At 40.2% G+C, this 22,009-nt stretch overlaps 1 protein-coding gene across 2 annotated transcripts in view; it reads right to left on the minus strand.

Annotated features, from left to right (window-relative positions):
• The window catches only part of cpvl (carboxypeptidase vitellogenic like), a 29,648-nt gene extending 9,672 nt beyond the window's left edge, over positions 1–19,976 (minus strand). For both annotated transcript variants that reach the window (XR_004561893.1, XM_034175007.1), the window contains exons 1-11: positions 19,912–19,976; positions 19,644–19,831; positions 16,911–17,032; positions 12,628–12,742; positions 8,921–8,979; positions 8,736–8,815; positions 8,590–8,656; positions 8,378–8,500; positions 6,076–6,207; positions 4,884–4,982; positions 1,944–2,117 (exon numbers count right to left, since the gene is read on the minus strand). Coding sequence is in view for 1 of the 2 variants with exons in the window: in XM_034175007.1 (XP_034030898.1) it covers positions 1,944–2,117; positions 4,884–4,982; positions 6,076–6,207; positions 8,378–8,500; positions 8,590–8,656; positions 8,736–8,815; positions 8,921–8,979; positions 12,628–12,742; positions 16,911–17,032; positions 19,644–19,831; positions 19,912–19,922 (1,170 nt within the window). In the remaining variant the exon portion in view is untranslated. The remainder of the gene's footprint in view (positions 1–1,943; positions 2,118–4,883; positions 4,983–6,075; positions 6,208–8,377; positions 8,501–8,589; positions 8,657–8,735; positions 8,816–8,920; positions 8,980–12,627; positions 12,743–16,910; positions 17,033–19,643; positions 19,832–19,911) is intronic.
• Positions 19,977–22,009: the final 2,033 nt, after the last annotated feature.

Genomic DNA, 22,009 nt, shown 5'->3' on the forward strand with positions numbered 1-22,009 from the left:
CTTAGCCTTAGCCAGCAATTTCAAATGTCCTTCGATGTCGCCTGCTCTGGCCCCCGGAAGACAATTGACTATGGTTGCTGGTGTCGCTAACTTCACATTTCTCAAAACAGAGTCGCCAATAACCAGAGTTTGATCCTCGGCGAGTGTATCGTCGAGTGGGGAAAAACGGTTAGAGATGTGAACGGGTTGACGGTGTACACGGGGCTTCTGTTTAGGGCTACGCTTCCTCCTCACAGTCACCCAGTCAGCCTGCCTTCCCGACTGCACGGGGTCTGCCAGGGGGGAACTAACGGCGGCTAAGCTACCTTGGTCCGCACCGACTACAGGGGCCTGGCTAGCTGTAGAATTTTCCACGGTGCGGAGCCGAGCCTCCAATTCGCCCAGCCTGGCCTCCAAAGCTACGAATAAGCTGCACTTATTACAAGTACCGTTACTGCTAAAAGAGGCCGAGGAATAACTAAACATTTCACACCCAGAGCAGAAAAGTACGGGTAAGGACAGTGGTAAGGAAAAACTCCCTGTAATGATATTGAGGAAGAAACCTCGAGCAGTCCAGACTCAAAGGTGTGACCCTCTGCTTAGGCCATTCCTCCATCCATCCATTCCATCCTCTGCAGCTGCTGAGTCTACTCACCTGCAACCTATCTCCAATCAAGCCCCTGCAGTATTTAATGGTGGCTCAAACGTCAAGACACTGCCAGATCTTCCAGTTGTCATTAAGGTACAGACATATTGGTCCCATCTCTGAGAAGATTTTTCATGGTCCGTATTTTTGGTGTTATTTTCCCGGATGTCTGTTTACCTGTTTTCTCTGTGTCTTAGATCCTCCGCGCCTGATTCACCAGAATCCTATTTGCCATCTGCCTTGCTTCAATCTTCTGCCGCCTGTTTGATTCACTCATATTTGACTCCTCTGCCTGCTCTGCTCAGCTGTTCCTCCAGCCAAGCCTGGAGTGGTCACCTAGATAAACTATAAGAACCGCTCTCTGTCTCCAGGTTGTATCTGCATCTTGGGTCCTATCTGTCAGTTTCTGGGTCAATAATAACACTGCAATGCAGTGGTGGGCACAGCTAACCAACTAACTGAAAAGTTATCTTTTATATAGCTAAACCGATAAACTACCCAAACATTTATCGGAAGCTACAGCTAACCAATAACTTTCAAAATTGAGTTTTAACATCATGATCACAAACCCAAACAATCACCACTTCTGTCTTTGCACGCTGTGCCCCCTGCTGGAAGCTCCTGTTTACTACGTATTTTACTGTACCGCAGCAAAAGAAGCCTGACGACAAGGTTGTTCTCTCTTTGATATCAGACTTTAAAAATGTTTATTAGCTGTTAAAGCTCTATTCACTAAGCTTGCAATAGTATGTTAGTGGTCTAAAAATTATCGGACCAAAATTTATCGGAAGCCAATTGATCCGATGATGGTTTTCAAAGTTATCGGAAAAGCTAATCGGATAATGAAAATGTTAGCTTCAATAATTAGCGGTTAGCGGAACTGTCCCCACCACTGCTGTAATGACACAGTTCTAAGTTAAAGTAAATCTGAGAGTCACTGCAGGCTTTTCAAATTATCGTTTTCCATATTGTCCAAAGTTTTTCTGATTTAGACTTGTGTAAATGAATACCTTCATTAAAAATGAACATTGTGAATCAATGAATACTTAATAGAAGTCTCAGTACACTGTTATAGTTAATACTTATTACTGCTTTAATAAATGTATCCTTACTGTAAAGTGTGACTTTCTTTAGACAATAAAGTCTCCGTCAATCTTGCATGCTTCACCTCACTCAAAGACAACATTTAAAGTGTTATGATACCCAAAATACTTGAAGGTTTCGCTTGTTATAATGTTGCACATCTTTCAGATCTACTGTAACATCCGATTCACCATGATGTCACTGTGCACCGCAGGCAACATCCAGCATTGCTCACCCTGTAGTTGTCCATCAGCACCCCCAACCACGGTTTGATGGTCTTCATGACATCCTGCATGAGATGTTTCTCCACCTGTGAGCCATCGTGGAATGTCTGGTTCCCTACGTGGATGGCGTGTCGTACTTGAGGCAGAGTCACAAACTGGGAGAAGTACTCCTGGTCTTCAGGCTCCTGCAGTGCAATCAGGAGTAAAATGCAAATAAATACCTTAGCTGCAAATTAAACATGATTTCTTCCAACCACGTCAGTGCATGCAGTACAAAAACTGAAAAGGGACTAGTAAAAAAAAAAAAAAAACAAGCATTGCACAATTCTGCAACGTGTCTCATTTTCACATTTTTTTGCATCCTGATACTGTTTTTGTGGCCCGAGTCTGTCAGTCATTTGAATGAACACACATCAGCAGTTTAAAAATGTCACAGCCGTAAACAAGTACAACTTTCACATTGATGTCTTAATATTCAATATGTTGTGAAGAGTCAGTGATATAAACGATTAACAACTTAGTATGACTGCAAAATCCATATTTGCTGAATGGTGGGTAACGGAATTAGTGTAACAGCAACAAGCCAACACACAATAAGATTTAAATCAATAAGAAATTCAGTCAGGTCCACTAGTGCTGGTGCTTATACACAGAAATTGCTGATTTGTATTAATTGTCCAATTACTTATGGGCTCTGAAAATGGAGGGATATTAGTTGGAATTCCTTAAATGGTTAATGTGATTTTTTTGTTGAACCCTTGAATTTAAGCTACATTACCCCGTCTACACTACATGCACAACTTACAGTGGGGAAAATAAGTATTTGACCCCCTGTCAGTTTTGCAGGTTTTCCCACCTACAAAGAATGGAGAGGTCTGTAATTTATATCGTAGGTACACTTCAACTGTGAGAGACAGAATCTAAAAAAATAAAAAATCCAGAAAATCACATTGTATGATTTTTAAATAATTAATTTGCATTTTGTTGCATAAAATAAGTATTTGATCCCCTAGAAAAACAGAGCTTAACAATTGGTACAGAAACATTTGTCTGCCATTACAGAGTTCAGACGTTTCCTGTAGTTCTTAAAATGTAGTTTTTTATGCTTTTCATCACGTTAATAAGAGACTGCATGCATGAGACCCTGAAAACTTACTAAAACAAATTTGTGTCTGCTACATTTAACCTGCATGGAATTTAATAAACGCAAACTGAATTTTAGACATTTATATATTACTATTATATACAGTGAGGAAAATAAGTATTTGAACACCCTGTGGTTTTGCAAGTTCTCCCACTTAGAAATCATGTAGGGGTCTGAAATTTTCATCTTAGGTGCACATCCACTGTGAGAGACATAATCTAAAAAAAATAAAAAAAATCCGGAAATGTATGATTTCCACAATGTATGATTTTTGAATAATTTATTTGTATGTTACTGCTGCAAATAAGTATTTAAACACCTGTGAAAATCAATGTTAATATTTGGTACAGTAGTCTTTGTTTGTAATTACAGAGGTCAAATGTTTCCTGTAGTTTTTCACCACGTTTTCACACACTGCAGCAGGGATTTTGGTCCACTCCTCCAAATCTTTCAGGTTTGGAGTTTCAGCTCCCTCCAAAGATTTTCTATTGCGTTCAGGTCTGGAGACTGGCCAGGCCACTCCAGGACCTTGAAATGCTTCTTACGGAGCCCCTCCTTAGTTGCCCTGGCTGTGTGTTTGGGGTCACTGTCATGCTGGAAGACCCAGCCATGACCCATTTTCAATGCTCTTACTAAGTAAAGGAGGTTGTTTGCCAAAATCTCACAATACATGACCCCATCCATCCTCCCTTCAATACCGTGCAGTCGTACTGTCCCCTTTGCAGAAGAGCACTCCCAGAGTATGATGTTTCCACCCCCATGCTTCACGGTTGGGATGGTTTTCTTGGGGTTGTTCTCATCCTCTAAACATGGTAAGTGGAGTTGATTCCAAAAAGCTCTATTCTGGTCTCATTTGACCACATAAGCTTCTCCCATGCCTCCTCTGGATCATCCAGATGGTCACTGGTGAACTTCAAACGGGCCTGGACATGTGCTGGCTTGAGCAGGGGGACCTTGCTGCCCTGCAGGATTTTAAACCATGACAGCATCATGTGTTACTAATGTAATCTTTGTGACTGTGGTCCCAGCTCTCTTCAGGTCATTGACCAGGTCCTCCTGTGTAGTTCTGAGCTTTCTCAGAATCATCCTTACCCCACAAAGTGAGATCTTGCATGGAATCCCAGACCGAGGGAGATTGACAGTCATTTTGTGTTTCTTCCACTTTCTAATAAATAAATCATAACAGTTGTTGTCTTCTACCAAGCTGCTTGCCTGTTGTCCTGCAGTCCATCCCAGCCTTGTGCAGGTCTACAGTTTTGTCCCTGGTGTCCTTAGACAGCTCTTTGGTCTTGGCTATGGTGGACAGGTTGGAGTGTGATTGATTGAGTGTGTGAACAGGTGTCTTTTATACAGGTAACAAGGTCAAACAGGTGCAATTAATAGAGGTAAAGAGTGCAGAATAAGAGGGCTTCTTAAAGAAAAATTAACAGGTCTGTGAGAGCCAGAATTGTTGCTGGTTGGTAGGTGATCAAATATTTATTTTATGCAACAAATTGCAAATTAATTATTTAAAAATCATACAATGTGATTTTCTTGATGTTTTTTAGATTATATCTCTCAAGGTTGAAGTTTACCTACGATAAAAATTACAGACCTCTCCATTCTTTGTAGGTGGGAAAACCTGTAAAACTGACAGGGGGTCAAATACTTATTTTCCCCACTGTAATTGTTTCATTTCAAATACACTGTGATGGGAGATGCAAAATGAGAAAAATGGTATCACTGTCCAAATACTTGTGGACCCAACAGTGTAAATATGAGACATTGCTGCACAAAGGTCTTGTGGTGTGTCAGTGTTTCTAAGTACCTCACATGACAAGTAGTTGAAATAGTTGGAGCAGCCTGTTGCATTTTGGAAGAAAGATGGCTCTTCAGTTAAATCACCATTCAGCAAGCTGTCAAAAACCTGAAATCAGATACAAAAAAAAAAAAAAAGACAAGCTTTCAACAACCCAGATGTATCATAAAATATAACGCAGTGCTAAAATACCCTCAGCCATATGAGCATTGTATTCTTTATAATTTGCAGCTGTTTAATTATTAAGATCCTATTGTCTTACCTACAATTTGTACATATTCAATAAAGCCCCTCCATCAATCAATCAATCAAAATCAATATTTACATTTTATCAGCATCTGCAGGAGGCCTTGCATGTGCGCATATATGAGCTTTTGAAAAGAGCTGAAACTGTGCAAATCACAAAGTATTTGTTGATCATCCTCTGTGCATTTACAGGTATTAGTGACACAAATTTAACTCCATAGGAAGTTAGCTTTGAGTTTGCGGAAGTTAGCATGCACGTTAATGTCCACAAATTGTCTTGTAAATCAGTTCAGAGGGATTATTAGGTTCCAAAAACAGCGTTTTCAGTTTTAGAAGTGTGTTTTTTTTTTCTCGCTAGGTTTTACATAATATATGAGAAAGGTGTTATTTCTAGCCAAAAACAAAGCCAAGTTATCAGCTAGTGAAACCAGGAAGTGACGTCACCACGCTAACATCCACTAAATGTTTTGTGAATCCCTCCAGAGGTGTCATCAGGTTACAAAAACAGCATTTTCAGTTTTAGAAGTTTATTTCTCACCTTTCTCACAGTATATGAGTAAGGTGTTATTTCTAGTCAAAAATGAATCAAAGTTAGCAGCTAACGACACCAGTAAGTGACGTCACGACGCTAATGTCCGCAAGATCATACCATAAAAATAGGTACAGAATGTAACTTTTTAACCTCTTAAAATAGGTCAAGGTTAGGCATTTTTGAACTTGTCCAAGTTCTGTGTCCGAAGAATGTTCTCTGTGAATTTGAAGACCCTGCCAGTAATAGAACTGGACTTAGGCTGAGCACAGACGGACGGACAGACAAAAGCCTTCGCAATACCCGATGGCCATATTTGATGGCCTTGGGTAGAAAAGCAAATATGATGAAAATGTGAAATTACAGCATTTTTCTACTTGAATTTTTTTTTTTTTTTTACTTTTACACGGACGTAGCAGGTCTTACCTTAAAAGCTTCAACCCACTTCTGCTGCTGGATAAGCTGCACGCTGATGTCTGTCTGCTGCATGACGTACTCTCTTTGGAGCTCATCTATCAAAGCCGTTTGGTACAGGAAGTCTCCATAACCACCCAGCATCTGCAAGGACCAAATATCAAACATATTCTATTCATACTGCAAGATAAAGCAGCAGTAACACCTCACAGCATCAAGCAAAAGTGAAAAAGCTTTTGTACCGAACACAACACTTAATTTGAGCCACCTCTTACAATAAAGGTCAGACTGCTTGTACAGTATCAGAGCAATCGGATGTGATATGAAAGACGACAGGACGGAGACGCTGTGACTGAAGTCTGATACGAGACAAATATCAGAATATGAGACCCGAGACGAAATATGAACTAAAAATAAGAGTAAGGTGATGATTAAAAACCAGATATGAAAACAAAACAAAGATGAAATATGACATGAAAATGATACGGGAGGAAACTGGATGCCAAAGGTGAGCTAACAACAGATATGTTACATTAAAATAATAAACAGAAGGGCACTCAGACTACAAATCTCTCACAAGGACCCAAATGCCCCATCTCACAATCATAAAAACAGACATGAAAATACAGTTACAGGCTTGAAATGGACAGTCACGCAAGGAAAAAGAAGTAGAAGGGCACGCAGAGAGCATATGGAAAGGACCAACAGTCCTCCATTTACGTTGTCTCAGTTCTTATTCTCCTTTTATCTCACGCTTTTTTCATTGTGTATGGGTTCTGATTTCTCTTCATGCAAACTTTGAGCCTTTGATCCTCTTCACTCACCTCTGATCATTGCCTTTCATCTAGATCATTATCTTTGATCTTTACTTTTGATCCTGCGCCTTTAATCATTACCTTTGATCCTGTGTCATCTGACTGTGCTCGAACCCACAATCTCTGGGATGGGAGGTAGGCACTCTAACCATGAGGCTAAAACCCATGGGCTTTAGCATCTGTTGCTAGAGCATCTTTTGGCCTTGGGGAGTGAGGTTTACGAACTTCTTTTGCACAGCACCACCTGCTGGCCTCTGTTCCACCTACACCATTGATTGTTACCTTTTATCCTGATCACTCATCATTGATCTTTACCTTTGATCCTGATCTGATCATGCGCTGATGCTGTGCATTGCTGCAACAGCCACACCAAACAGCCACCTTGGGATCTGAATGGCAACCACCAGGCCAGACAACTGGTCCATCCTTACCTCTGGAAAGCAGCCATCCATCTGCCACAGCCAGATGAAACATACATGTTTGGGTCCTTAATAGTGAGGCAACTAGCTGCTGGATCATGCTCAGAGAAGCACACCACATGGACAAAATGTCACAGCTGTCATCGCTACACAATGCAAATGATACGCTTCACTTGAGTCTCCCTAAGTACCCTGCATCCGGAAAGTATTCACAGTGTTGCACTTTTTCCATATTTTATGTTACAGCCTTAGTCCAAAATTAATGAATTTCATTTTTTTCCTCAAAATTCTACACACAATACCCCATAACAAAGTATTGAGCAAAGGGTGTGAATACTTACGTACAGGTGATTTTTTCGTTTTTTATTTTTAATAAATTTGCAAAAAAAACACTTTTTTTTCATGTTGTCATCATGGGGTGTTGCGAGTAGAATTTTGAGGGGAAAAAATGAATGAACGCCATTTCGGAATAAGTGTAACATAACAAAATGTGGAAAAGTGAAGCACTGTGAATACTTTCCAGATGTACTGTAAGTCAGTAATCTCATGACTCCAGAAGAGCTTCCTTGCCGTATCTTGACCTCAGAGGCTGAGAATCCAGAGATGTGAATGTCACTGCTGAGATAAGTGAATGGTGAATGTGTCTACATCGCCCCTAATTTAATAGGGTCCCTCCAAGCATAAACCCAGTTTTATTGTTTCTTTGTTATGTCTTTTTCCTGGTTCTCTCCCTCAGCCCCAACCAGTCCCAGCAGAAGACTGCCCCTCCCTGAGCCTGGTTCTGCTGGAGGTTTCTTCCTGTTAAAAGGGAGTTCTTCCTTCCCACTGTCGCCAAGTGCTTGCTCACAGAGGGTCGTTTTGACCTTTGGGGTTTTTCCGTAATTATTTTATGGCTTTGCCTTACAATATAAAGCGCCTTGGGGCAACTGTTTGTTGTGATTTAGCGCTATATAAATAAAACTGATTTGATTTGATTTTCACATGTAGCTTTTGTCATATACTTACATCACAGACATGTAGGTGCAGAGATGCAGAAAAATGTGTAGTTCAGAAATTAAAAAAAAAAAATCAGGTACACACCCCTTCTGGATCACAGAGCCCATCGCCGATGGCCATACCCTTCAGGTTGATTTTCACTTTGGCAGTGGGGTTGTTTTTATGGATGTAATAAGAAATGGCTGGAACATACTTGCCAGCATATGACTGCAGAGAGACGGACAAAACATGACCCGAGTGACAACATCTTCACAAAGTTCCACGACAAACCTTCAATATAAAAAAACAAAGCTCACCTCTCCAGTTGCATAAAACTCATTGGGCTGATACTCAGAAAAGATCTGGAAGAACTGGACTAAAGCACTTTAAAGGAAAAGAAGCAAGTAAAATCAGAAGTCAGTTTCACAGCAGTTTATAAGAGAGCAGCGAGTTTGATTCTTACCTGTACAGATCTCTGCCCACGTCATCCTGGTTTTCAGCGTAACCTCTGTCGTCGTCAGTGAAGCTAAATCCCGTTCCGACCTGGAAACGCAAGCAGATACCCTCAGCGTTTTGGCAATGTGCGTTTGTTGTAATGAGTTACAGATTTTTACAAAATAAATAAATAAAAATTTTAAAAATTCTTACAGGATTGTCGATATACAAAATGGAATATCTTTTAGTCCAGGCATAATCCCTCATGCCCACTGCACAGAGAGAAAAACACACTTCACGAGAAACAAAAAATAAATCTATTAAGTATGTTTAAATCACAGAGAAAGAACTAGAGGTTGGACTTCTTACCATGGGGAGCCCCCCCCCCCCCATCACTTAAGGGGGCTGGAGATGATCAACATCATTCAATGAGTTACAACAATGTAATGCTTAAAAGTCTGTTTGTGCGTGCAAAATTTATAAAGCTCTGTATCAGACTCACAAGTGTCATCTTGACACTTGAAGAGCCTGGTTCTGCTGGAGATTTCTTCCTGTTAAAAGGGAGTTTTTCCTTTCCACTGTCGCCAAGTGCTTGCTCACAGGGGGTCGTTTTGACCGTTGGGGTTTTTCTGTAATTATTGTATGGCTTTTGCCTTACAATATAAAGCGCCTTGGGGCAACTGTTTGTTGTGATTTGGCGCTATATAAATAAAATTGATTTGATTTGATCTTAACCATGAATAAGAAGGTGGATTTTGAATTTCCCGGCAAAATGTGAAAGACTCAAAACAAACTTATTATTTTTGTAGCTTTTCTGCAAGTTGCTGTTTTCACATTCACCCATTGCAAACTAACATCATGATCTCCTGGTCAGACTGTTGTAGTGCATACATGTTAACCTATACGGACTGTCCATAAATTACACGGAGTTTCAGAGTCATACGGACGTACGAATACATTTGCAGCGGCTCTGTAATCAACCGTTTCTGCAGCGCGACTCCACTTTGATGCGTGAGCCACTGAAGCAATGCTTCGAATCTCGTGGTTCTTTGTTTCGCTGCTCTTCAGAAGTGGCAAGTCTGCTTCTTAACTCCTCTCAAAGTCATTAAAATATCATGAGTCGCTTTTTGACACAAAATTGCCGCTTTAAATAAAATGACACCTCTTTCCAAATGCTGTAATACAGAAAATAAACTACAATCGACTAAAACTTTTTTTCTTCCCAAAATGAGACATCCTGTGTTCTTTATGAATTAAACTGATGCTGACATACAGCACAGCTGTAAGAGCTCAGCTCAGATGTATGGAAAGACATTCATGCCAAAATGTCTGAAAGGAAATGCTTTTGACAAAAACTACAGATTTTGTTTATTTCTATTTATGTCCAGAGATCAAGGATCCACCATGTATTTTATTTATGCCCAGAGTTTAAGGATCCAGTGACCAATTTCATATTTATTTACTTTAAGACTCAATAAAATGTTGTTCAATTCAATTTCAATTTAATCAGCTTATAAAGCACCAAATCACAACAAAAGCCGTCTCAAGGCGCCTCACATAGAACAGTTCAACATAAAAAATTAAAATAAATAAATAAAAATTAAAAAAATTCAAATACATAATTAAAAACAGAAGTAAAAGAATAAAACAGATAAAAAATAAAAACTATTCATAAGAAAGAGAATAAAAATAGGCTTTAAGGCTTACTTATAAATGTCCGCAGACTCCAACTGCCTCACGGTGCAGAAAGACTGTTTAACAGAGTGGGTGCACGATAAGAAAAAGCTCTTTGACCCGCTGACATAGAAAACCTGTAAAGCCTACTTTTAGTACACACACACAAAAAAAAAAAACCAAAAAAAAATCACAAGAGGTATCGATAAGGAATCGGACCGATAAGCAGAATCGATAAAATCTTATCAATACCCATCCCTAATAAACACACGGGGTGAAGTCGAGGATCACTGACATGCCCGTCTGCAACATCGGCACTGGCGAGGCGATTTTTGATACACTTGATGAAGTTCTGAGGTATGTTTGATTTTGTTCATTATATTCGATTTATTTTTCATGATTTTATTAATGTATTTCCACTAGTGGCACACAGTTCTTGTTTCTGTAAAAAATAACTAAATTTGACACATTCAGTTCTATAAAATTCAGCTTGACGCATGAATACTAGATCTCTATTGTCTGAAATTCAAATGTGGAGGAAATACTAATGATCCTCAGAGGGAGTTTTTCCTTACCGTTGTTGCTCTGGGGGTTGGTAAGATTAGACGTTACCTGTGTAAAGCACTTTGAGGCAACTCTGTTGTTCTTTGGCACTATATAAATGAAAATAAACTGAAATTGAAAAATGTAATTGATCCTGACTTTAATGTCATTGTGGCAACTCATAATATGTGGACAAAAACCCAGTTACGTGATACCGCTATGCGGCCGTGTGTACTAAAACTGATTTTGGTGCGATTTGGAGGTTATAAGGATTTTGTGCTGATTTTATGGATTTTCTCACTTGGTTATACAGGTGAACCCTCAAAGGGGTTGACATGTATGGTAGTGTGTCTTCATTTCAATAATGTCTTCTATGGTTACAAGACATTTTCACAGGAGCACAGAATCTTCAATCCATCACATAGACAAACCCGCCGAGTCGGTTTGAACATTACAGAGCGTTGCAGGGCATGTGCCGCACCAACTCTATGGCTGACTCACTGCACATTCACCCATTTGGTGAAGGCAACTACAACGTCAAAACAGGAATAGTTGGGACAATATGGCAAATGGAAAATAAATAAATATAACCTGATTGTTACATTTACTTTGACTTCCATTTCATTGCAGACTGTGTAAATCCAATATATTTCATCTTTTGTATTGTCAACTTCATTTCATTTACAGTGCCCTCCAAAAGTATTGGAACACTTGGTATTTCACACATTTTAATTTGTTTATGCCATTTAAAATACAAAATATACAAAAAAATAAAAATTTCTAAAATAATCTTCCTTACAACTGAAAGCAAATCTCTACAATTTGATACAAGTTCATTAAAATATATAGCCAAGATGATGGGTTGCATAAGTTATGGAATGCTTTAGTATAATACCGGTAAAAAAAAATCTGTTTTATTGTCATTTTTCTTCAGACAAGTCAGGGGATGGATACATGAACATTTCCAAGTCACTGAATATGTCTTGAACTTTATTTACATCAGTAATGAAGAAATACAGACAGTATGACACTCTATGGTAAAGCTGTGTGGAGTAGACAGTTCTCAAAAACTGAGTGACTGTGCAAGAAGGAGAAGAGTGAGGAAAGCCACCAAGACACCCAGACAGCAGTTACAGGCTTCTGTGGCTGTAATTGAAGAAATTGTGCACAGTGCATGTTTTGCATTTTGTATCATCAGTTATGCAGCTTCATGATGAAATGGTATAGAGGAGGGTTTTCTTTCACCAAAACATCAAATCTAGGCTTACATCTCAGATGTGCCTTCTGACAAATTGTAGCTGAACTTTCAGGTCTTCTTTTTAAGAAAATCCTATGAAAATCCTTCATTAATACAAGCAACGTGTTCCATTCCTTATGCAACCATTCATCTTGGCTTTGATATTTTTAATTCATTTCTATCAAGTTGTAGAGATTTGCTTTCAGTTTGAGTTTAAGGAAGATAATTTTTGAATGTTTTTTATTTTTGGGGATTTGAAATGGTATAAACAAATAAAATGTGTGACATACAATGTATTCCAATACTTATGGAGGGCACTGTACATCCATTTGTTTTGTTTTTTGTTTGCCTTTTTGCATTCTCCAAACCTGATTTGGGGTTGTACTGCTGACTTTTGTATGGTTTAAACAAAAATCTCAAACCTTCAATTTACAAATTTTGCTTAGACATTTTTTTTTCTTTTTACCAGTCATGTTTTTGTAGACCACGTAGGGCCCGTGTTCCACAAAGAGGCCGAACATGGAGGTGCCACCAGGTCCACCCTGCAGCCACAGCAAGACCGGAGCCTGGTCACCAGCAGGCTGTCAATCACCAGAACAGACACACAGTTCAGACAACAGCACCATCTGGCGGTCACTTTGGTATCTCATTAAACAGGTGGAAGTTGCAAGTTCACTGAAGAAATTTTAATTAAGCAAAGGATACGTACAAACATGTAAAGTTTAAAAAAACAGAGTATCAGTGTTATTAATGTGTCTGACAAAGAGTCAGAGCTCTATTGAGCTGAGTATTCCTTTAACTTTAACTAGTAATGACTTCATGACTTTCTTTGCTAATAAAATTTTAACTATTAGAGAAAAAATTACTCATAACCATCCCAAAGACATATCGTTCTCTTTGGCTGCTTTCAGTGATGCCAGTATTTGGTTAGACTCTTTCTCTCTGATTGTTCTGTCTGAGTTATTTTCATTAGTTACTTCCTCCAAACCATCAACATGTTTATTAGACCCCATTCCTACCAGGCTGCTCAAGGAAGCCCTACCATTATTTAATGCTTCGATCTTAAATATGATCAATCTATCTTTATTAGTTGGCTATGTACCACAGGCTTTTAAGGTGGCAGTAATTAAACCATTACTTAAAAAGCCATCACTTGACCCAGCTATCTTAGCTAATTATAGGCCAATCTCCAACCTTCCTTTTCTCTCAAAAATTCTTGAAAGGGTAGTTGTAAAACAGCTAACTGATCATCTGCAGAGGAATGGTCTATTTGAAGAGTTTCAGTCAGGGTTTAGAATTCGTCATAGTACAGAAACAGCATTAGTGAAGGTTACAAATGATCTTCTTATGGCCTCAGACAGTGGACTCATCTCTGTGCTTGTTCTGTTAGACCTCAGTGCTGCTTTTGATACTGTTGACCATAAAATTTTATTACAGAGATTAGAGCATGCCATAGGTATTAAAGGCACTGCGCTGCGGTGGTTTGAATCATATTTATCTAATAGATTACAATTTGTTCATGTAAATTTGGGAATCTTCTTCACAGACTAAGGTTAATTATGGAGTTCCACAAGGTTCTGTGCTAGGACCAATTTTATTCACTTTATACATGCTTCCCTTAGGCAGTATTATTAGACAGCATTGCTTAAATTTTCATTGTTAAGCAGATGATACCCAGCTTTATCTATCCATGAAGCCAGAGGACACACACCAATTAGCTAAACTGCAGGATTGTCTTACAGACATAAAGACATGGATGACCTCTAATTTCCTGCTTTTAAACTCAGATAAAACTGAAGTTATTGTACTTGGCCCCACAAATCTTAGAAACATGGTGTCTAACCAGATCCTTACTCTGAATGGCATTACCCTGACCTCTAGTAATACTGTGAGAAATCTTGGAGTCATTTTTGATCAGGATATGTCATTCAATGCGCATATTAAACAAATATGTAGGACTGCTTTTAGCATTTGCGCAATATCTCTAAAATTAGAAAGGTCTTGTCTCAGAGTGATGGTGAAAAACTAATTCATGCATTTATTTCCTCTAGGCTGGACTATTGTAATTCATTATTATCAGGTTGTCCTAAAAGTTCCCTGAAAAGCCTTCAGTTAATTCAAAATGCTGCAGCTAGAGTACTGACAGGGACTAGAAGGAGAGAGCATATCTCACCCATAATGGCCTCTCTTCATTGGCTTCCTGTTAATTCTAGAACAGAATTTAAAATTCTTCTTCTTACTTATAAGGTTTTGAATAATCAGGTCCCATCTTATCTTAGGGACCTCATAGTACCATATCACCCCAATAGAGCACTTTGCTCTCAGACTGCAGGCTTACTTGTAGTTCCTAGGGTTTGTAAGAGTAGAATGGGTGGCAGAGCCTTCAGCTTTCAGGCTCCTCTCCTCTGGAACCAGCTCCCAATTCAGATCAGGGAGACAGACACCCTCTCTACTTTTAAGATTAGGCTTAAAACTTTCCTTTTTGCTAAAGCTTATAGTTAGGTCTTGATCAGGTGACCCTGAACCATCCCTTAGTTATGCTGCTATAGACTTAGACTGCTGGGGGGTTCCCATGATGCACTGAGTGTTTCTTTCTCTTTTTGCTCTGTATGCACCACTCTGCATTTAATCATTAGTGATTGATCTCTGCTCTCTTCCACAGCATGTCTTTTTCCTGGTTCTCTCCCTCAGCCCCAACCAGTCCCAGCAGAAGACTGCCCCTCCCTGAGCCTGGTTCTGCTGGAGGTTTCTTCCTGTTAAAAGGGAGTTTTTCCTTCCCACTGTCGCCAAGTGCTTGCTCACAGGGGGTCGTTTTGACCGTTGGGGTTTTTCTGTAATTATTGTATGGCCTTGCCTTACAATATGAAGCGCCTTGGGGCAACTGTTTGTTGTGATTTGGCGCAATATAAATAAAATTGATTTGATTAATCAAACATCATAAAATTTGGAATATTTATTGAAATGAAAGAAGAGAATGAAATTAAAGAACATGAAAGTAAAAGTGACCTACACTGCCCCAACTCTGACTTAAAAAGATTTAAATTAAAGGACAAAGTGTTAGTTTGACAAAACACATGGGTGCTATTCTTAAAATAACAACAATAGTCATGAATACTACTGAAAATTAGGTGTGGCACAATACCAGTATCTCCTAAACTAAATTAACTAAACTAAATCAGTGCAAAAATTACAAAAAGTCATCATACACATTTCTAAGATTACCAACAAATTATAATAGTTGGACAGTTCATTTGCACATGTCAAAGTGTGGATCTGGATCATAAAAACCAGAACCTTGTGGGGCCAAATCTGGTGTCACACAGAGTTTGAATTTTGTGATGGAGAGAGGTGATCAGCTGTTGGTTTTTAGCATGTTTAATTCTGTTCCAGTCTCCCTTGATTGCCTGAGACAACCCTTGCACCTTGAATGGTTTTGGATCACACCTCCTCACACGATGATCCAGAATATCCCAAAGTGGTTGAGATCTTGAGAATATGGGGTCTATACAAGGCACAAAATGTTACTTTGCCTCAATTGCCATCAAATTTAAAATATGTTCACTTTAAAAGCGATTGCAGCCTGTTTCTGTTATATTTGCAATAGAGCATAGGACAGCATTTTCTCATGCTGATTTTTACCTCCTCATACCCTAACCAACCGTTGTGTCAAAACAATGCCAAGTGATATTTGGCAAAAAAAATTTTTTCGGATATTCTAGATTAGATTAGATAGAACTTTATTAATCCCTTAGGAAGACTCCCTTGGGGGATTTGAGGTTCCAGCAGCATTGTATAGAAGCACACAGGGTAAGAAGCACACAGAGTAGCAAAAGTGAAAGTAAAAAACAATTTGAAAATATAAATACAAATATAAATACCAGAAATACTGCTCGCTACTGGTTTACTGCTGTTCCTCTCCTTCCTGTCCTCTGTCTTCCTGTTACTCCTCCTCCCCGCTGAGTGAGGAGTTGTACAGTCTGATGGCCACTGAGTCAAAACTTCACACATTCTTGAGAAATGCTGGTGTTTCAGAATGCAAAGGATGGAGAATCACACCCTACTTTGTTTTGGGCCAGGCTCAAAACTTCTCAATCACCCCTAACACATTGCTAACCAAGCCACTGAACAAAACATCAACTCAAACTGTGAAACAAATATTCAACTCCCCTAAAGAAAAACATACATCACCCACAACATGACCCAGATATGCAACAGAATACTCAGATCATAGTTTGTTTGTTTTTTAATTTCCAATATCCAATCCAATATTTTTAGATCAATATCAACTAATAGTAATCCAAATTGGATCTGTGCACCCCGAGTTACAATGCTCTTGTTTTACAAAAACTAAAGAGCCTTACTTTTGCAAAATCAACATTCCATTCAATGTCAGAGAGATGGAATGAGAGATAGAATGCTTACTAAGTTTTAGATCGACGGCAAAACAAGTCTGGGTTCTCAAACACAGATAAGACTGCACAATCGTCTTTGTTTAGTGAGCAAACATCTGCATTATGACAGAAAGCTGTGGTGTGAATGTGTTCACTCTGAACCCAACAACAGATAAGATCTGCATTTCAGTACTTCACATGGCACATGAAAAAAAAGAAGTCTCCTTCAGCATATTAATCACAGTAGTTGCAGTTCCTTATCAGTGAAACTGAAAAAACAACAAAACAAAAAAAAACATTCACAAGAGTCTCAGAATTTCTGCTCACGGTGATCAAAGTGCAGAGTAATTTATCGTACCATGAGTGCAGGAAAGAACCAAAAGAAGAGGTTGCTGTTGTATTTCTGGTTGACGGTGAGATACCCAGCATGGCTCTTAACGTTGGTTCCAGGCAGATCTCCTACCAAACTCAGTTTTCTGGCTGGAAACACAAAAAGAAAATAAATAAATCAAGATTGGCCTGACTGACGCAGCCACACTGCAGCTTTAAAATGTGTTCACCAGAAATATGACACGCAACATGACTGAAATATAACAGTATTCTGTACAAATGCACCTGAAGTTTCATCAAGGTTCTTATTTAAATGCATAATTGTAAAAGGTTTATTAGACATTGATTTTAAAAAAGCATTATTATGACTCATATGGAAATGTGTAAGAGATGCATCATAAATATTATAAAGCATGTCAGTCTCCTGCAGCAATACCTCACTGCTAGCTGGTCTAAAATCTGACAGTGTGCAAATTCTAAAATAAGAGGCTTTGGTTAATAAGACCATTACAACATGGACTAACAATGGGAGATTAAATGATTATTCCTGTTTCGCACTGCAGATAAATTGCATTTTTTTTTTCTCAGTTTGCATGTTTTTTTTTTATGTTAAATTCTAGGTGTCTCCATGCTTGGTAGAGGCATTTGCACTCAGAGTGCTCTTATAGTTTCCACTATATTTAAATAAATATTTTATAAAGGCTGAGTGAACGCAGGTAAAGCAGTTTTGTTAGTGACTGTAGGGCCGCAATTAAAATTAACGATGTCCTTAGGGTTCTACATTGGGCAGTGTTTATAAAATAGGTAGCTGACATTGTTCAAGGGTGGTAATAAATTATGTGAAGTTTCTATAATGATTTTAACTGAAAGTGCAGGAAATCAAAATCAGAAAGTTCTGTGAATAATTGTATTTATTATTTAGCACGTTTAGTTGATGTCATATTTTACAACTGGCAAGGTTGAGATATTTTATTTGTCCAAAGGTTATCTGGATACCAGGGACTTATTAATGCTGATATCAACATCCATTGTTCACTGTTACATAATGTCCCTAATTTTTCAAAAACATTAGTCCTATCAACTTTCCGTTTTCATGGCATTTAACATTAACCTAAAATACATAAGCATACCAAACGGCAAATGTCAGCTCTTCCTAGTTTCTCCATGATGGAAGGTACACACACACGCACACACTTACACAGAGGCCACTTGGCTTTTAACCCTCTGGGGTCCGAGGGCATTTTTTGGACCGTTCACTCGCCTGGCATAAATGTTTTATTATTGCTGTTAACAGCTCTCCCTGCATCCCACAATCAAGTTTTATGTCTCTTTTTTCAGGACAACCTGTGCTTTCAGAATATATATGTTTTTGTTGTGTTTTATAAGTGTAATAAAGGTTTACAATCAAAAATAGGCAAGGAAAAAATAAATCGAAAAATAATTTTCCACACAAATTTATTCTAAACACACAGCAAACTATAATAAACAACTGTTTTGACACTTTATAAAGGTAAACTGAAGTCTTGTGTGAAAGACTGTACAACAAAAAGGTTCAAACAGTAAACACAAATGCACATTTTGAACAATATACAAAATGGTCTATGCATTTTGTTGACCATTGATATGATAAACAGTGCTTTACGCAGACAAAGCAACAGAGTTATCCAGTAACTCTGCAAACTAGTTATCCAGTAACTCTGCAAACACATGCAAACTAGTGGAGCAATCCTGATAGTTACACACTCTTTGTTTGAGCACATGTGATTGTCATCAGAAGCTCTCCGTCTGCTTTCACCGATCACTGTGCGTAATGGCGCAGGGCACACTGAGTATGTACTAATAGTATGTAATTGGAGCACCCAGGGGGCTATTCAAACGAGCCAACTAGTAACACATCACTTCTGAAAAAGATCTTTGGCTTTTCACGTGAGGTAAATCTGCCCTACAATTGGATTTTGGAGAACCATGTGACGGTGAACCAATTCCGATTGGACACTCACATTGCGCACGTCATCACACAGCTTCTATGAGGAGTACAAAGATGGCCGATGGCTGGCTCGAAAGTCCGCTGAGTTAATGTTTCAGCAAAAAAAAAAGTAAGTTTCTATCTCATATCATTCAAAACTTATTTATAATTTAGTAATTTAGATGGGACGGTTTGGAGACAAAGTCAGAGAGATGGTTTGGACATGTGCAGAGGAGAGACCCAGGGTATATAGGCAGAAGGATGCTGAGGATGGAGCCACCAGGCAGCAGGAGAAGAGGGAGGCCAAAGAGGAGGTTTATGGATGTGCTGAGGGAGGACATGCAGGTGGTTGGTGTGACAGAGGAAGATACAGAGGACAGGGTGAGATGGAAACGATTGATCTGCTGTGGCGACCCCTAACGGGAACAGCCGAAAGTCGAAGAAGGTCTTAGCCGTCGTATACGACCCCAGAGGGTTAATACAAAGATAATTTACCGCCCCCTGCTGGAATGGCGTGTGAGTCCAAAATTTAATTATCAACAGCCGTTGTTCACTGTTGTTATTTAAAAGCCCCAATTTCTCAAAAATCTTAATTAATATTGTACATTAAATTTACTTTATTGACGAGTCTGACCCCTTTGAAAAGTGATCGACTTCGCCAATTTTTTATCGGCCAAAAATGGCCACGAGAGGGCGCTCGGTTAAGGCACACTAATCCACGAAAACACATAACTTGATATAATTTATTTTTTTTTCTGTATAATCCTGATCAATTAAAAATTAAAAAGCCCAAACCTTGATCGATCTCCCCTCTCTCCAGGTAAGGGGTAAGGAACAGAGGTGAGCCGGGGTCCACACCCCCCGTGAAGCGGCTCACACGGCGAGATTTCGCGCAGAAAAACCACGAGCAGCTTCGTGCGTGGGCACAGACACAGTCCAGACAAATCCATAGCAGCAGGAAAGCCGGAGCTCCAACGATCGCTCTGACAACAGACAACAGACACCACCCGTCAGGAACGAAAATCACACGCCAAAATCACATAAAAAAATCTCTAAAACTCACCCCACATTCATTTCGTTCCCACCGACAACACACACGCTCACAGATATCACATGATCGCTCCGAGGATCACGTGACAAACTCCATCACGTGGTCTCCGTTCGCCACAAACACACGTTTTACCCTCAGCCTTGACTTACAGGTAGCTCTGAGGGCCACATTCAGAATTAAGTTAAAGGAAATGATCTTAAAAATTTTAATAGTGTCATTTATATAACGTTCAAATGCTTGGAAGTAGTTTAGTGGGCAAGATAATAAGAAATAAATACAATGAAACTACAACAAATCTTTGATTTACAGGCCTGTCTCGTGAGCGGGGTTTGCCGAAAAGGGGAGAATAAGGAGAAGGGTTCTAGGGGCCCATGACTGACAGGGGCCCAGAGAGGCCCCTCATGCAATTATAATACTGACAAAATAATATGGGGGTCGGCCCAGTAAGATTTCTTTTCAAGGGGCCCAAAATCCCTGGGCGTCTCTGCTTGTAAGATAAAATATTTTCTGCATTTTTCAATAAGCCACCTTTTTGTGTGTGGAACAGAGTGCTGAGAGAGAGAGAGAGACAGAGAGAGAGACACAGAGCGAGAGACAGAGAGAGAGAGAGAGACACAGAGCCAGAGAGAGAGAGAGACAGAGAGAGAGACAGAGAGAGAGACACAGAGCGAGAGGACGAAGAGCAGAGAGTAGAGAGAGACAGAGAAGAGACAGAGGAGCGAGAGAGAGAAGAGGAGACCGAGAGGAGAGAGGAGAGACACGAGAGAGGAGCGAGAGAGAGAGGACACCGAGCGAGAGACAGAGAGAGAGAGATAGACAAGGATGAGACGAGACAAGAGAGAGAGAGATGAGACAGATGAGAGCGACAGAGGAGAAGCGAGGAGAGAGAAGACAGAGGAGAGAGAGCACAGATCGAAGAGACAGAGAGAGAGAAGAGAGACACAGAGGAGAGAGAGCGACAGAGGAGGGGGCAGAGGCAAGTGATGAGAGAGAGCAGAAGAGAGGACAGAGGACGGAGACAGAGAGAGAGACACAGGAGCGATAGCAGAGAGAGGAGGGAGACGAAGAGAGAGAGAGACAGAGATAGATACAGAGAGAGAGACAGACAAGAGAGACCCAGAAGAGACAGAGGACAGAGAGGAGAGAACAGATAGCGGAGACAGCAGAGCGAGAGACAGGGAGAGAGAGAGAGAATAGGGGGGAGACAGAGAGATGACGAGGGGGAGGGAAGGGAGAGAGAGAGGGACCAGAGGAGAGAGAGAGGAAGAGAGGGGGGGACACCGAGAGAGAGACCTAGAGCAGAGAGGAGAGGACAGAGAGTGAGAACAGAAGGAGAGGGAAGAGGCCAGCGAGAGGACAGATAGGAGAGCGGACAGAGGCAGAGGACAGAGAGAGAGAGAGACCAGACGAGGAGACTGGGAGAGAGACAGAGGGAGAGCGAGACACCAGAGCGGAGAGACAGAGAGAAGAGGAGGAGACAGAGAGAGAGAGAGAGGACAGAGAGATGGAGGAGAAGGAGGATAGAGACACAGAGAGAGAGGATGAGAGAACATGACAGAGCGAGAGACAGAGAGAGAGAGAGAGAGAGACAGAGAGAGAGACACAGAGCGAGAGCGAGAGACAGAGAGAGAGACACAGAGAGAGAGACAGAGAGAGAGAGAGAGACAGAGAGAGAGAGAGAGACAGAGAGCGAGACACAGAGCGAGAGACAGAGAGAGAGAGACAGAGAGAGAGAAGAGAGACGAGAGACAGAGAGCGAGACACAGAGCGAGAGACAGAGAGAGAGGAGAAAGTACAGAGAGAGAGAGAGAGAGAGAGAGAGAGACACAGAGCGAGAGACAGAGAGAGAGACAGAGAGAGAGAGAGACAGAGAGTGAGACAGAGCAAGAGACAGAGAGAGAGAGAGAGACAGACGGCATCCATCCCACTTTGGATGGAGCAGCTCTCATTTCTAGAAATCTGGCCAATTTTCTTAAATCCTCCAAACCGTGACTATCCAGGGTTGGGACCAGGAAGCAGAGCTGTGGTCTTACACACCTCTCTGCAGCTTCTCTCCCCCTGCCATCCCCTCATTACCCCATCCCCGTAGAGACGGTGCCTGCTCCCAGAC

The sequence above is a fragment of the Thalassophryne amazonica genome, chromosome 7 (genome assembly GCF_902500255.1).
Source record: "Thalassophryne amazonica chromosome 7, fThaAma1.1, whole genome shotgun sequence".
NCBI lineage: Eukaryota > Metazoa > Chordata > Actinopteri > Batrachoidiformes > Batrachoididae > Thalassophryne > Thalassophryne amazonica.